We start from the raw sequence: 17,123 nt of genomic DNA on the forward strand, positions 1-17,123 counted from the left end.
AGCTTCTCCCCAGGACTTTCACCAGCACCTTGCTCCTCTCCCAGTGGAGAGGGGGTGCCCCAGAGGCTCTGGTGCTCTTAGGGGGGACTGCAAGTCGGCAAGGCCAGGGGCGTGAAGCACAGTGTTTTATGATTTTATTTTATCCTAGATAAGGTTGAAGAAGATACCCAGTCATAGAATAAGCCCCGCCTCCTGACAGCAGCCGGTTCAGAGCAAAGGCCCGCTCCTTACACCCTCGCCAAGCCACGAGCACTGGCCCAAATCCAGTAACAAGTCCTTTCTAATACCTCTTTCAGAGACTCCCCCTGGCTCGCCGTGGTGTTCATTCCCCCTTACTGCAAGGAGAAACCCAGCTTGTTAACCACAGGTGCTCCCAGTGGTCTTTGGCTGCAGGGCATTGACAAGCTACGTCCCATCAAACACCCCCAACACTTCCAAGATTCCAAGATTCCAAGCTATGCGCACTTCATCTGTCATTTGCACATGAGAAAGCTGAGGGCTACAGAGGTGACCAGACTTGTCAAAGGTCACAGAGTAGGTAAGGTAACATTGTATCATCCAAATGAGGTATCTTTGAGAGTGAAAGGGGGCCTCCTCATAACTTAGCAGAGGCAGTCGGTGTCAACCGGGACCTTCCTGGGCAGATCAGGTGTGTGGTCTCCCCATCACGCAGCAAGAGCCAGGGAGACCAAGCCTGGGTCTCACCACCTCACTCCACTACCCCAAGCCCCCTGCAGATGCTAACTCTACGACAGGGTTAGCATCTTCCCGCTGGCAGGTCCAGCAACCAGAGGCTCTTGTTTAAGTCTAAAGGCCCTGCAGTTGTGGTTCAGGGGTGTGGGGATCACTCTTGAGATTCAGCACCACACAGCACACCCCACGGTCATGCCACTGCAGTGAGAGCTTACTTCCCGAAGAGGGCCTGCGGTGCCCGCCAGGCGTGAGGCCTCACGTATCCTGCCCCGAGGGAATGGGTGGTTTTAAAGAAAAGAATTTGCAGGTGAATGAAGATGACCCCTTTAAATGTTGAAAGTGGTTTTATTTTAGCCCTTAGTGCTGGCGCTCTTTCTAATGTGGGTTGTAGGCTGCCCTGCCTTAGGCAACAGAGTACAGGAGCGTGCTACCCCTCACCTCATCCGAAGACTCAGCTGTGAGCAGGAACTCCTGTCCCGTGTCATGACAGCAGAGAGGGTGTGCCCTGTGGCATCCTTCACTGCAGAGGCAGAAGTGACCCAGAAAGAAAAGGGAGTGTGTTCCCAGGGCCGTGACCTTGTGACCCAGCACACAGGGGCATTTCCTTCCCTAGGCCGGGACCCCCAGCCTCAACCCAGAACCCGATAGCCCAGGTGAAGGTCTCCGACTCCCAGGTGGCCCAGGGTGCAGGCTCTGAGGACGTGGTCCTGGTTTGAGGTAGTGTTACTGCCATTTTCTCTGCAGCTGCCAGGATCCTGGGCTGGGGCAGGGGCAAGCGTTGCAGAGATCAGTATAACAATAGCATCACCCTGAGATGGTTCAATAGGGTACAGTGATGTCTTCAGGGGCTGCAGAGACAGCTTGAGCTATTTCCTGCCATGCTCAACTGCCCCGAACAGCTGGGAGGCTGTCACTCTTCTGCCTCTGGTGTGTCCATTTTTTACTTCTCTGTTCCCACGTCAGCTTCTGCTCTGCACTCAGAGAAATCAAGCTCACTAGGTCGTGAGCCCTCTGAAGGCAAGGACGGTGTCAGTAGTTCATGTTTCTTTACCCCTGGAGATCACAGCTCAATATCTGGCATATAGTAGATGCTCACTAAATGCCATCCAATTCCAATTGTTTTGTTTTGAGGCAGGGTCTCACTCTGTTACCCAGGCCGGAGTGCAGTGGTGCGATCTCAGCTCACTGCAACCTCCATCTCCTGTGCTTAAACAATCCTGCAGCTCAGCTTCCCAAGTAGCTGAGACTACAGGCGTGCACCACCATGCCCAGATAATTTTTGTATTTTTAGTAGAGATAGGGTTTCGCTGTGTCGCCGAGGCTGGTCTCCAACTCCTGGCCTCAAGTGATCCACACACCTCCGCCTCCCAAAGTGCTCAGATTACAGGCGTGAGCCACCGCACCTGGCCAGCCAACTGATTCAAACTGAAGTAGGCCAGGAAGCTGAATTTCACTTACAATTCCAAGTCAAAGCACATGTATTCCAGAGGCAGGGGTGGGGGTGGTCTTCCTCTGGGGGCTTTTTGCCTGCTTTGTGAATACATACAGGCCATTTAGAAGTTTGAATGCTGGAAAGTAAGAGGGCTGTGAGTCTAAAAGTTGGGAACGTGGGGGAGAGTGATTTTATCTGCAACAGGTTCCTGGGTCCTGGTGAGTTCTGTACACCCTTGATGACCACCGATTCTGGGCCAGGCCAAAGGCCCATCTGGGCACAGGCGATCTCAAGGTGAGTAAAGTCAAGATGCTGCCCTTGAACGGGAGGCAGGCAGCCATGCCACGCTGATAAATGTACAGATCCCAAAGGCAGTGCAGAGAAGCAAGACCGCCTGGTTCCAGGAGGCAGTGACATCAGGAAAACCTTTCCAAGGGGGGGTCATCTGTTCAGGGGTTTGAAGGATGAGCATGAATTTGCCAAGCTGAAAAGGGAGCCAAGGGCATCCTGGCAGAGGAGAACAGCTTGGGCAAGAGTGTGAGCTGCAAGATGGGCAGGGGGGCTAGGCTTGGAATTGGAGAAGCAGAGAGAATGAGGTCAGCAGGGGTCAGTCACAGAAGGTTTTGGGTCCTGGTGAAGGAGCAATGGGAGCTGCAGGAGGAATGTGGCCCAGGGGGAGATGAGGCTCCCTCTGTGTAAGACGGATCACGCCATCCACCAAGTGGACTATAAGACACAATAGGAATGGGAAACCTGACAGGTCTTCACAAAGGATCAGGGGCCCAGAGGGAGCACCAAGGAAGGTTCCTGTCAGAGGTCAGCTTTGGGGGGAGGTGGAAAATGCCTTTGAGGGCTTCAGCTGCTGCAAACCTCAACAAATCATATTTTGCCTTCAAAGGTGGGCCAAAGACAACTAATTACTGGAAAAACAACAGTCCACTAATAGTCATCATCCCCTCCCTGTGCGTTTCTTTACCATTCTCAAAATGCCACCATCTCATTGAACCTCCATAGCATCCCATTTTGCAGATAGGGAAACTGAGGCCCTGTGATGTCACACAGGGGTCAGCAGCAGTTCCAGACTAGAAGCTACAGAGCACAACCATCTCGGCCCTGGGCGTCAGGCTCAAAACCCAGTTCCTTGTCCGGGAGGGGGTCCCCGGGGCCATCTGGCAGCCCATAGTACAGGTCTTCCTCTTCCTCCTCAGGTTCCTCCCCACCTGTGTCCGAAGCCTCCTTCTCCTCCACCTTTGTCCTTGGGTACCACTGCCAGTTGTTGGGCAGGGCTATTTCCCACTGCTGCCCCTCTTCGGGCTCATCCTCCAACGTTGGGGCATCAATCAGGGCAAAGTCTTGGAAGCGGTCCAGCAGGCACCTGCAGCCCTGAGGTTCCTGTTGTGGGGAACAAGCTTCCTCCCCGTCACGTGGAGATGCGCTGGGGCTGCTGCCTTCACTGGAGTCCATGTCCAGGTCATCTTGGAAGGAAGCCAAGGGGGCAGGGCCCTGGGGACAGGCCGGGGGGCTGCAGGGGTAAAGACCACAAGGGCAAGGGTATCTGTGAGTCAGAATGCCTGGGTCCACATTCCAGCCCCTAGCTGCAAGACCTAGGGTAGGATAATCCACCTTCCTGGGCCTCAGTTTCCTCCCGATAACAGAATTCACTCCTGCAGTTCTTTCTTAGGTTTACAGCAGATAATATGTGCAAGGCACTTTGCACGGTGCCTGGCACATAGAAGGTGCTCATGAAATTGGGCTATTACTATGTTATTATCTGAACCAGGTCACTCATCTACTTCTCCAATTATTCAGGGTTCTCCTCTGTTGCTCATAGGCCCAGTTACACTGGGGTGTCCCCCTGTGTCTTTGCCTCCCCCATTGGACTCAGAGCTCCTCAGGGGTAGATTCCAATGAAGGCTGGGCAGGGAGTTGGTGCTCAGTGATGTGGATGGAATAAATAAATACACGGATGAATAAGGAGCTCAATTCACAAACAGAGATGGGGGTGGAGTGGGGAGTGCCTTGCCCAAGGTCACAGAGCAGGTCAGCGGCAGACCCAAATCTGAACTCAGGTCCTTTGGCTCCTGGCCCCCTGCTACTCACGACAAGCATTCAGAGACATCAAGGGCCTACTGTATGCCAGGTACTTAAATGCACCGTCCCAACCCTCAACATTCCTGGGTAGTAGGAATGATCATTCCTGTGAGGGGAAACTGAGGCTAGGGAAAGTAAGGAACCTACCACAGCTACACAGCACAGGAGCTGGGATCTGAACTGAGGCCTGACTCCCAAGCCCATACTCATTTGTCTGCCACACCTGCCGCATCTCAGGGTGTCCCACACCCTCCACTCCTTCTCCTTACTCCCAGTGTCCCCACCCGCCCCTGGGCAGTCCCCCACTCCTCTCCTTTTTAACCCTTGAACTGGGCAGAAGCCCCGCTCCTGCCCTCTGAGCACTCACCCAGGCCAGCTCTGAATTAGACATCTTTCCCCTTCACTCTCATCTGAGCCCCTGTGGATGACCACAGCGGCCTCCATCCAGGCCTGAACGTCGCCAGGGCCACCTTCTCCTCCATCACTGGTTCCCAGCTTCGGCTGCCCCATCTCAGGGGCCAGCAACGAGCGGGGGTCCTCGCTGTAGCTGATGACTTTCATCTGGATGTGGCTAAAGTCAGGCAGGCTCTGGTCATAGGCAGCTTCCTCCCACAGCCTTACATAGGGCGGCTGGGGACTGGGGCTGGAGTGGGAGAGAGAACAGGCAGGCGGCAAAGAGTCACTCAGCAAACACCAGTGTTCTCCTCGGCCCTGTTTGCTTTGGGTGTGTGGTCTCCCCTCATCTCACAAGAAGCCTTTGGGGGATGTTACTGCGCCCGTTTCAGGGATGAGGAGGCTGAGGCCCAGCAAGGTGAGTAAATTAAGTGACAAAGCTCTGGCCTGACCCCAAGTCTGACTCTCTATCCAGTGTTCTTTTCACCTGATACCTCCAAAATTAACCACAAGGATGCAATTGCAAAACGAAGACCGGTTAATATTGAGTTTGCTGGGTCCCAGCTGGTGGATAAAGGCTGAATGCTTATCAACCCATTATTCTAAACAATGCCTTGAGGCAGAAATTCTCATTCCCGGTTTACAGATGAGGTCATACCCAGCAATGGCAGTCTACAGCAGTGGGGAACTCCTTTCCTGCCAGGCTGTGTTAGTTGGCTCATCTAACCCTCACCATAATTACACGAGATCCTATGAGGAAACTGAGGCGCAGAGTCTCTAACAGACTTGTACCCGGGTGACACGGACCCTAGGTGATGGCACTGGAGCTCCAGACATCATGTTCTCTATGACTGTGCTACGTCCCTCTGGAAAGTAAGGTTCAGAGACTAGGCCCCTTGCCTAGGGTCACACAGCCGGGAAGAGACTGGGAAGAGCTCAGAACCCAGGGTGGCCAGAGCCCCCACTCTATCACAGGAGCCCACCCCAAGTAACCGGCCCTGAGACAGATCTCAGGCTGGCCTTCATACCCACAGGGTCTATCCCCTTCCTTCCCACTGAGACAGTTGTTCACCTTGTGTGCCAGGGGCAGAAAATGCCGTTATCAACCCCTTCCCCAAGCAAAGCTGAGATCATCCCTGACCCAGCCGACAGACCCTGGGCTTGAAGCCCGGCCTCCTGAGCGCAGAGTCACAGCCCAGGGGGTTGGTGGTCCCATTGCCTCTCCAGGGCTGGAGCATTCTTGGTTGTGCCATGGGAGCCAGGGCTCAAAACCTCCAGGGAGGGAAGCAGTTTGTGGCCAGATCAGGCCTGAATTCAGGCCTCGCCTCCACCACTGCTGAGTGCAGGTCCCGCCTCCACCACTGCTGAGTGCAGGCCCGGCTTCCATCACTGACTCCCCATGAGGTTTGGGGCTTGTGACTACGCTTCTCTGAGCCTCAATCTTCCCATCTGTATAAAGGGCCTAACACCCCCACCTCACAGGGCTGTATAAAGGGCCTAACACCCCCACCTCACTTCATGAGGACTGATGGAGATGATGGGTGCACAGTGCCTGACTCAGTCTCCAGCACACAGAAGGCACTTACTAACGATGACAAACACTCATAGAAGACCTGTGTGTCAGGTTCTGTTCTTAGCACTCTGCATGTATTATCTCACTTAACCCTCCCTGAAGCCCTAGGAGATAGGTACTATTAGTAACCCCATTTTACAGACGAGGCAAAGAGAGGTCAGTAGCTTGCCAGAAGTCATGCAGCGAGTATGTGTTTCTCACAGTACGTTTATTTCACTGTATGATCTGTTTCATGGAGATCTTGTATTCACCAAAACACTCTGTCTCATCCCTGACAAGACACAGTCCCTGGGCCTCAGTTTCCTCATCTGTACAATGGGAATAATAATGCCTAACTCACAGAATTGAGAGTTGAAAACAGTCCATAATTTCTAATAACACATTCTCAGTAAGTGAGAGGGCAAACTGCCTTCCCGCCCTTCTCTCTCACTCTCCTCAGTCAGGGGAGACTGGCCTATGGGGCTTACTGCTCCCCTCCCCAGAGGGCCTGGCACCTACCTCTTCATCTCGGCAGCAAGCCCATTCTCCAGCAGGCCCATCGCCTTTGGGGAGAGGATGCCTTGGAAGTCAGAGTCAGCAGGGACAAAGGTGATCTGCAAGCAAAGAAGAGACAGCCTCTATGCAGTTGACCAGGGTAGGGGGCTACTGTCCCCTCAGGGAATTGGCAAACCTCTCCACAGGCTCTGGGAGACAGGCTGCACCATGGAGGCCTCCCTGCTTGACAGGAGAGGGCCCTACTTGGGGCACAGCACCAGTGAGAGGACGGACCTCTGCGCTCCTGCTCCCTCCCTGGTTCTTCATTCACTCAACAAACATTTATTATCTGCTGTGTGCAGGCACTGTCACAGGCACTAGGAGCAGCAGGGAGTGAAAGAGAACCCTGTCCTTGAGGAGCTCACATCTTGTCATTTCCCAGATGTCTTCGTCCAGTGCCCAGCACATGCCTGGCACATAGTAGGTGCTTCATCTATATTTGGTGTGAGTGGCAAGCAAGTCATTGTCATGTGTTTTTTGCCACGTGGGCTGCAGTGAGTGATAGAGAAGTTATGCCTGCCAGTCCCTGTCCCTGAACTTTCAGGAATCAAGAGGTCTCTGCAAGTCCAGCCCTAGGTGGGCACTACGTGGTGCAGTGGGAGGCAGATCACGAAAGAGGCAGTGGGTGAGGGAGGTGAGCTGTGCCTGTGGGGTCTGGGAGATGGGTTGAGGATCCCTCCTCCACCAGGTTCTCACTGTGGGCCCTAGGCAGGTCATCTCTCTTCACAGTCTCTCTGTGCTCTTCTGTATAACAGGGCTACCCTCGAAGAGATACTTGCACAGCCATGTTCAGAGCAGCAGTATTCACAAGAGCCAAGCGGTAGATGCAACCCAAGTATCCATTAATGAATGAATGGATAAACAAAATATAGTCTATCCATATGATGAAATACTATTCAGCCTTAAGGATGGAACTTCTGACACATGCTACAACATCACTGAACCTCAAAGACATTATGCTGAGCAGAAAGACAAATACCGTATGATTCTACTTTTCTGAGGCACCTGGAATAGTCAAATCCATAGAGCCAGAAAGAAGAATGATGGTTGCCAGGGGCTAGAGAGTGGGATAATGGGGAACTGTGATTTAATGGGTATAGAGTTTTAGCTTTACAAGACAAAAAGCTTTCTGGAAACTGGCTGGACAACAATGTGAATGTACTTAGCTGTACCGTACACTCAAACATGTTTAAGACACTAAGTTTTATGTTACATGTATTTTACCACGAGATTTTAAAATGGGGCTGGTTATGCTGGCCTCTTGAGGTTGCTGTGAAAATTTCATGAGATCATATATAGGGAATCCCTCAGCATGGTCCCCATCACATAGTAACTACTCAGTAAATCATAACTTGATGCTATTGATGATTCAGTTGTCTGACTTCTCTGAGTCTTGCTCTCCTCGGCTGAAAATTTTTCCACCAAATATTTGTTGAGACCCCACTGTATTATACCAGATTCATAAATAGCACTTCCCTATTCCCCTTCCCATAGAGGAAAGTGAGTAGAAGACACTTGTCTGCACTAGGAAAGCTCCATTCTGATGGGGAGACGGGAATGGTGGATGGAGGGGGCCTTTGTACTCCTATGAGGAGTGAGCTTCCTCTAGATGTCTAGAAATAAAACAGAGAGCCTGGGCAATGAGGCAAGACCCTGTCTCTACCAAAAAAAAAATGAAAAAATTAAATAACAAATTTCTCTGGATGTCGTGGTGTGTGCCTGTCATCCCAGCTACTTAGGAAACTGAGGCAGGGGGATTGGTTGATCCCAGGAGTTCGAGGCTGCAGTGAGCTATGATTGTGCCTCTGCACTCCAGCCTAGGTGACAGACTGAGTTCCTGTCTCTTGAAAAGGAAAGAAATAAGGCAGGGGCCTGGGCTTCTTCCACCCCCATTAAGGATGCTTTGTACTTCCCAGCTGGTACTGTACTTCCTAGAAGCTGCCTCTTCCTCTGCCTCATTACCTCATGGCCCAGTCAGCACCATCATCATCACCATCACCATCATCATCATCATCATAATCATCATCATCGTCATCCTCATTACCATCAATCGTCACCGTAACCATTATCACCACCAAAATTATCATCACCATCGCCATCATTATCACCACTATCATCATCACTATCACCATCATGACCATCACCATCATCATCACCATTATCATTATCACTATCACCATCATCATAACCGTTACCATCATCATCATCATATCACCATCATTGACATCTTCATTACCATCAACATCGTCATTACCATCACCATTCTATCACCAATCTCATCATCACCATCTTCACCATCACCATCCTCACCATCATCATCACCATGACCATTCTCACCATCACCATCTTCATCATCACCATCTCCTAATCACCATCATCATCACTATCATCATCATCATCATCATCACCATTATCACCATCCTCACCATCATCATCACTATTATCATCATCACCATTATCACCATTACCATTCTCACCACCACCATCCTCATCATCACCATCTCCTAATCACCATCATCATCACTATCATCATCATCATCACCATTGCCATCCTCACCATCATCATCGCTATTATCATCATCATCACCATTATCACCATCCTCACCATCATCATCACTATTATCATCATCACCATTATCACCATTACCATTCTCACCACCACCATCTTCATCATCACCATCTCCTAATCACCATCATCATCACTATCATCATCATCATCACCATCGCCATCATCACCATCCTCACCATCATCATCACTATTATCATCATCACCATTATCACCATTACCATTCTCACCACCACCATCCTCATCATCACCATCTCCTAATCACCATCATCATCATCATCACTATCATCATCATCATCATCTTCATCACCATTGTCACCATCACCATCCTCACCATCATCATCTCATAATCACCATCTTTACCATCATCATTCTTATCAGCACCATCCCTAACGTTATCGTCATCATTATCACCATCACCATTCTCACCCTCACTATCCCCACTGCACTGTCATTATCACTATCATATCACCGTCACCACCCCTAGGAAAAGCTTGGAGAAGGAAAGGATGGGGCATCTTAAAATACAAGTTTTTTGATGAGGAAGGACAGGTAGAGTTGAAGCTGGGGAGGGGATATCAGACCATGGAGACCACCAGAACACCAAACTAAGAAGCTTAGCCTTTCTCCAGAAGCAATGAGGAGTCCTGAAGGACGCCCAGCAGGAGAGTACACTGTCAGATTTGTGTTTAAGCAGAATACTGAGCAATCTCCAGAGAGAGGGAGGCCACCAGTCAGGACCCTGGTCCTGGGCTCCAGCACAGCAGGCAGGAGTGAGGAATGGGGAATGCATGGGCAGAGACCCTGCTCTCCCTGCCACTCCTTTCCCTGCTCACAGCTCCCCCGCCCCATCTTCACTAATGGGCTCAGCACCTCCAACTGTCCCATCCACTAGATTTGCCCTGATCCCTTCTCCTCTCTCATGCCTGAGGTCCAGCTGACCACCAAATCTGACCAGGTCTACTTCAGAAATTCAGTAAGATAACCTGGGTGGAAGTGCTGGTGCTATGCCTAGCCACAGCGGGTACTCTATGTGTAGTGAACTGTAAATGTCGCCTTAGTTCCTACAGCTTTGGGTTTAAATTTTGCATTATTCCAGATGACTGTCAGCTCTTACCAAGACCAGAGAAGAAGCCTCCCTACTGGTATGGCTGCCCCTAGACCGTCCTTCTTCTGGATGTCTTTCTCAAACTACAAAGCTCGTCGTGTCCCATTAACTAAAGGAAAAGCTCCAAATTCCTTACCATGGCATCCCAGGCCCTGAAGAGCTGAGCCCCACTCCCTCTCTACCTTTACCTTCCTCCCCTCTGCCTCTCATAGCCACAATGGCCCACTTGCCTTATTCTTTTACCACATTGCTTTGATCATGCTGCTCTTCTGCCTGAAATGTCTTTCCCCATCTTCTCTGCTTGGTGAACTCTTATCTCACCTACAAAGCCCAGCTCACCTACACAGCCCAGCTCACCTTCTCTGTGAAGCCTATTTCCTCCCCATCAGGCAGCAAATAGCCTCTCCCACTAGACCTCTAGCCCCTAAAAGACATGGACAGCTTAATGCATGTTGGTATTGGCTACCCCTCACCCCTATATCCTAATTAGCTAATTCGATTCCCTTATATTTATATCTCCCCATTTATCAAAACTTTCCATGGGTCTGGCACAGACAGCCACGGGGAGGAGGCTGAGGGGAGGACAGGCAGGAGCACTGCAGGCAACGTTGGCCCAGGCACCAATGAAACCAAGCAGGATCCAGGGAGCTTCGCCTCTAGAGTGTCTCCCTGGTTTACAAGGTGCTTTCCTCCTTTCCCTTATTGGAGTCCATCTGTGCGGGCTCTACCAGCCTGCATCTCTGAAACACACATTCACACACACCTGCACTCATGCAGAGGCCCACCCAGTGCCACAAATACCAATCCTCAATCCTGAGAACAATGCCTTCACATATGTTCCATGTCAGGCATGATGCCAGGTCTCCCCCAACACACACACACACACACACACACACACACACGATCCCACTGTGTTCTCCCAATCAGCCATACAAGGCTCAGAGCTGGAGGGGAGGGACTCTTTCTGCCAAGGTCACAGAAGTGGGACATGAAGGAGCAGGGATTTGAATCTGGGCCTGGAGGTTGCCACAACATGTGCCATTTTCAGCCCACCACTCTGCCTCCACAGCACGTGAACCCATGAATCTATCAACAGTTACTCATTAATACCCAGCAATATTCCCTCCTCCCCTCCCCTCCCCTCTACCTTCACTCCCATCAGCCTAGCCACCATCCCAGAGCCAGCTCTATTTAAGAGCGGGGGCAGGAAGGATGCTCCCCTCCACACCTCTGCCATCCCTCTGCTATCCCTCTGCTGTCCCCCAGTCCAGCCTCCTCACTGGAAGAAGGATTATGATGGCAGTGGTGACATGAGTGGCTTTGGCCCCAAGGACTTCTCCCAGTGACCTCTGCTCAAGGAATTGCACAGACAGAGGCAAGTTGACTGTAAACTGCCTGCTAAATGACTACAAACCAGCCCGGACCGCTCCAGCACTGAACAGAATGACAGCCCAGGGCTGGCCGGTGGAGGGGGCAGGGCTGGGGAAAGCCTGCCCAGGCCCCGGGGAGCCATCCCCCTCCTTCCCTGAAAACCTGAGCACAGCCACCCAGGTGGGAGGAGAGGAGGTGTGGGGGTTCCTGAGGACTGCCTGGGCCTGGAGCCCTAGATATTAGGTCCAGCAGGGCCCCCAGATATACCCCCTTTCCCACCCCCTCCTCCTAACTCACACAGTGTACAAATGAGGAAACTGAGGCTCAGAGAGGAAAGGGGCTTGAGCAAAGTCTCCCAGGCAGTTAGAGACAGGCCCCAAGTTAGAGTCCCTATTTCCCTCCTTTTCTCCCTGGGTCTGTACCTGACCAGCTGTGTGACCTTGGAAGTCACCCAGCCTCTCTAGGCATTGAAGATTCACAACTCCTGGCATTTCCATTCCACAGAGCTGTTGGGAGGATCAATATCGGTAACAGTGGTAGCCCTTCATCTATAAATAACACCTTACAGTTTACAAAATATTCCTATATCTTACCTCTTCTCTGATCTTTATAATGACCCTGTGAAGCTCTGTGCAAAATAGGGGGAGGGGTCTCATTTGCAGATGAAAAAAATGAGGCTCAGAAAGACAAAGGTCATAGGGAGTTTGGAACAGGACTTGAACTAGAACTCAGGACTCCCAAACCAGTGCTCTTCCCATCACTAAATTACACATAAGGCTGAGAATACATGAAGACTCTAAAGGATACTGCCCAGTGCATGCCACCAAGGTTAGACCTGACCTACCCTGGAGCTCTCAGCCGCTCTGGGACCCAGAGGTAGAAGACCCAAGGTGAAGGGTGACGTGTAAGTCACATGCATCTGAGCTCCAAACCTTGCTCGTTAGCTGCGCAGCCTCTCCTTCTGGACCTCAAAAAGGCTCAGAAGGTGGAACTACAGAAGGCACCAAAAGGCTTAGGATGAGGGCTGAACTGCACCCTGAATGCAGGAGTGCCTGGCAGGGGGTCAGCACTTATTAGCTTTTGTTTCAAGCACATGAATGGTGCATCGTGTTTACTGCATCTATACCATAGCTTCCGGTTCAGGCCTCCAGATCCAGGGGCCTTCTGATCAACCCTTAGGCTAAGGGATGGATGGATGGATGGATGGATGGATGGATGGATGGATGGATGGATAGGACAGATGCTCAGGAGAGCAGAGAGAAGACCGAGTCAAAATGAGAAGAATGAAAAGACAACTAAAGGATAGGAGGTGAGGCATGGCATACAGGCAGAGTGTCCAGCCCTCCTGGCCCCAGCTGACCTGGCCCCACCCAGCCCCACTACCACCTACCTTGGGGTAGCACTGGCACATGCTCCAGACGATGCCCCCAATCACCATGACGCTGCCCATGGCATAGAAGGTGCCGTAGACCTGGGGCCGATCATGGCTCATGAGGAATGTACCAAGGGCCAGCAGGAAAAGCCCCAGCACGATGAAGCCAATCCGGAAGGTCTTCTCATCAGCCATGGCTGCCTGGCCAGGCCCGGCCTGCACACCCCCAGGAGAGGGGGTGGCTGTAGTTCAGCCTAAACACTCAGACAGGCTTACACAGGCAGAGAAGACACTGAAATCTCTGCAACTCGAGGCTTCAAGGGAGAGCAAGGTCCCTTTCAAGACAGCTCCAGCCCCTGGGCCCACCAGTTCAACAGGGCTGGAGGCGGCTCGCTTCAACGGACCCACATACCCACCCAGCCACCTTTACTCCTCGCCCTCTCACCTTCCCTCTGGGCCGGGCTGACCTGGAGTATATGTGTGAACCTGAGTGAGGGAGCATGCAGGGGAGGGAGAGTGGGAGGTTACCGGGGCTGGGCCCCAGCCAAGGCTTTGACATCACCTCATTTGCCTACTGTGAGGCTGAGCTGGGTGGACAGGCAGCCTCACACCTTCCAGCTCTGGAAAACAGGGTACAGTTCTGCAGCCCAGAGCTGTTAGAATGCTACCGGAGGATTCCAGGATCCCACAGCCTGGCATTTCAGAAGCCTGAAGAATTCTATGCTCTTCAAGGACATGTGCCTATCCAGGGATCAGGAGTAATGGCCCATATTTACTGGCTGGTGACTATGTGCAAGGCACCATTCTAAACATGTTACAGCTATTAACTCATTGGAGGGAACCCCATGAAGCAGCTACTACTATCCCCACTTTACAGAGGACCCTGGGGCACAGACAAGTAACTTGCCCAAGGTCACACAGCTAGAGATGGCAGAGCTAGTGGGATGTGAAGCCAGAGGCCGTGGGCCTAGCCACTGAGTGATACTTCTTAACTGCAGCTTGAGGGTGAAAAGTGTGGCTCTGGTGGCAGGGCAGGCTGCCTGGGTTTGGATTCTGGCTCCTCTACTGTGGGGCAGTGTGGTCATGAGCAGGTTACCTGCCTGTACCTCAGTTTCCTCCTCTGTAAAATGGGAATAATAATGGTACCTCCCAGAATTGGTGCTATCTCCAGGCCTGGCCTCCTTGGGTTCCTCCGTCCGCTTCACATTCACATGCTGTGCACCACCCAGGTCTGCTTTCAATGAGCTGCTCCCCACCCACCCCTAAGGCTCTGGGAATTAGTGCCCCTGCAGGGCATGAGTGACTGACAGTCACTTCCTCCATTTCCTTGCAGCCTGATCTAGGAAGATGCCTCCTAAGAATAACACTAATGAGGCACTTTAGTCCTAGGGACAGGCTGATGGAAGAAATCAGATTCCTTTACAGGATTACAGGAAAATGAGGACCATCGGTTTCTACAAGAGAATGTTCACTTGGCGTTCACATGGGGTTAAATCGCCGATGCAGGATAAAAGGCTTTCACTGGGCTCCCTGACTTGCTGGGCTTGGGGATTTCCTGCTGGCGGTCATCACCTTCTCCCCTCCTGCCAGCAGGGCTGCCCTTGTTCCCTAACCCCACACCTGTGCTCACAGCTGCCCCTCTAACTAGACGTCCTTCCCACAGGCCCTTTTTCCAGCAGGGGTTTCTCCTTCCTCACACCCACCATCGCCAGCCCTCAGAGTCCAGGTGCACTTGACAGTTCGCAGAGGACAGTTCGTACTGGAGGGAGCTCAGGGGCCCTGGCTGAGCGATGGCTGAGGGGCAGGAAAGGGCTGAGTTATCAGGTCATGTACCAGGTCTGGTTCTCAGGGTGAGCTCAGGCAGGTGACTCTGCTCCGGGCTTGAGTTTTGTCAACTGCAAATTGGGGATAGGTATTAGGCCAACTCCCAGGTTTTGTACAGGGAATGGACATAAGGGGGGTGGGAAAAGTCTAGTGCTTTGTAATCTGTGACTATTAACAAAGCAGGACCCTCCAGGGAAACATTATTATCATCATCTACTACAGGCTCAGAGAAGGGAAAGGACGAGTCCCTCGGCGAGTCCCGCGTCACCTAGCCGGTGCCCCTCCCTGGAAAGGAGACGGGGGCCCAGAGGGACCTCAGCCCGTCTGGCCCTGGAGCCCAGGCGGGTGGCGGGAACGGTCTCCGCAGCCGCGGTCCTGCAGGGCCTCGTGCGCCGCCCGGCGCTGAGCAAGGCGCTTCCCCCGGGGGTGGCGGCTGGGCTCGGACCCGGTGATGAGCAGTCGCGGCGGGGAGGGGAGTCATCGCCCCCGTTTCACAGGCCAGGAAACCGAGCCCGCGGAGTGGCGGGGACTGGCCAAGGTCTCCCTCGGCTGAGTCGGCTGCTGAGCGGTGACCGGACCTCCCCTCCCAGCCCCATGTAGACGGATCTGGTCTTCAGCCACTCCTCAGAGGCCTCGCGGTCACCCGGGCACTCTTCTCCTCTCGCGCCTTTTCTTTCCTCTACACGGCCCAGCCTTCTTCGCCCCTTTTCTCTCTGAGTTGCTTCTCCTCTAAAAAAAAAAAGGTAACTACGAGTAAGAAATTCAGTAACAAGTAGGAAACAAGTAGGAACTCAGGAAAATGGGTCTCACCTAAGCTCTTCCACAGAGTCAGGCTAGGGATTAAGTAAGGACATGTGTGTAGGGTGCGCTGGAAGTGTTCGGGTGCAGCAGCTCCCCCTCCTCTCCTGCAGTCCCCCCGCCCCCACGCCTTGCTCCACCTCCCCCGGGGGCCACTTGGGGAACCGGGGAGCAGAACGCGCGGAGTCTTTCATCGTCCAGCAGAGGGCGCGCTAAACCCTGCTTTCGGGATCCCCCTTGCGAGCGGGCTCCCGAGACACCCCGAGGCAGGGAGGGAAAGAGCACGCCCATTTGACAGAGGTAGGCATCGAGGTCCACGCAGGCGAGGCGAGCGACCCAACGTGGCAGAACCTGGGAACAGACAGTAGAGCTAGGAGTCCACCCAGGTCCCCAGGCAGTCTCTGGTTGAGCCCCTACTGTGTGGGGGACACTGAGGTGTTAGGAACTCATAAACACAGTGCTTCAGGGATGGGTGGCGCTCAGTCCTAACTTCTGGGGTAATATGGTAATGGCTTTGCGATGCGTGCGAGGTCCCGAATGTGCACAAAGCAGAGAGAGGAACAGATGGGGATGAGGGATGAAGGGACAGATTCACGGAAGGGACCCTTGAGAAGGCAGTTGGAGTTCTGACGGGGCAGGAGAAGCCTTCCAGGCACAGAGGCCAGCATGTGCAAAGGCACTGAGGCACGTACCCGCCGACACACGGCTGGCAAGAAAGCTCCAAGTGCTGTGCACAGGCTGCCTGCATTGCATCTTCCTCCCCAGACCTGCCCCTCCCACAACCCCATCCTTCCAGTTAGCGATCCATGCCACGACCGCACTTCCTCCCTCACACCCACGTCTTATGGGCTGTACCTCCAACATGTAAGAATCCAATCACTTCTCACCAGCCACGACTGCTCGTCACTGGGGCTGAGCCTCCATCATCTCTTTCTCTCCGTAAGTGGTCTCTACTTCCATCCTTGACCTCCGAAGTCTCTTTGCAGCCCCAATACTGGGTCAGATCATGTCACTCTTCTGCACGGAGCCCTGGAATGGCTCCCCATCGCATCAGAGTAAAAGTCAAATGCTTTAAGACGACCTGAAAGGCTCTGGATAATTGGCCCACGCTGCCTGCATATCAACCCTCTGAGCTTGCCTCCCGCCACGCCCACTCTCACTCACCCATTCCACCACCCTGGCCCCATGCTGTTCCTGGAATACGCATGCACCCCAGGGCCTCCGCACCTGCTGTTCCTTCTGCCTGGAGTACTGTTCTCCCTGTGGCTGCATGGCTCCCTCCCTCACCTTCTTCAGGCCTTTGCCCAAATGTCACCTTCGCAGTGAGGTCTTCCCTGATCCTGCTATGAAACTGCAGAATCGCCTCCC

At 52.8% G+C, this 17,123-nt stretch overlaps 1 protein-coding gene across 1 annotated transcript; it reads right to left on the reverse strand.

Annotated features, from left to right (window-relative positions):
• Nucleotides 1–3,214: 3,214 nt before the first annotated feature.
• Nucleotides 3,215–13,328, reverse strand: BSND (barttin CLCNK type accessory subunit beta). The gene is made up of 4 exons (XM_055233985.1): nt 13,152–13,328; nt 6,681–6,775; nt 4,584–4,859; nt 3,215–3,647 (listed from the first exon to the last, which is right to left on the reverse strand). Exons 1-4 carry the CDS (start codon nt 13,326–13,328, stop codon nt 3,215–3,217), a joined length of 981 nt encoding a protein of 326 aa, XP_055089960.1.
• Between the last annotated feature and the right edge of the window lie 3,795 nt (nt 13,329–17,123).

Source organism: Symphalangus syndactylus, chromosome 19 (assembly GCF_028878055.3).
Source record: "Symphalangus syndactylus isolate Jambi chromosome 19, NHGRI_mSymSyn1-v2.1_pri, whole genome shotgun sequence".
NCBI lineage: Eukaryota > Metazoa > Chordata > Mammalia > Primates > Hylobatidae > Symphalangus > Symphalangus syndactylus.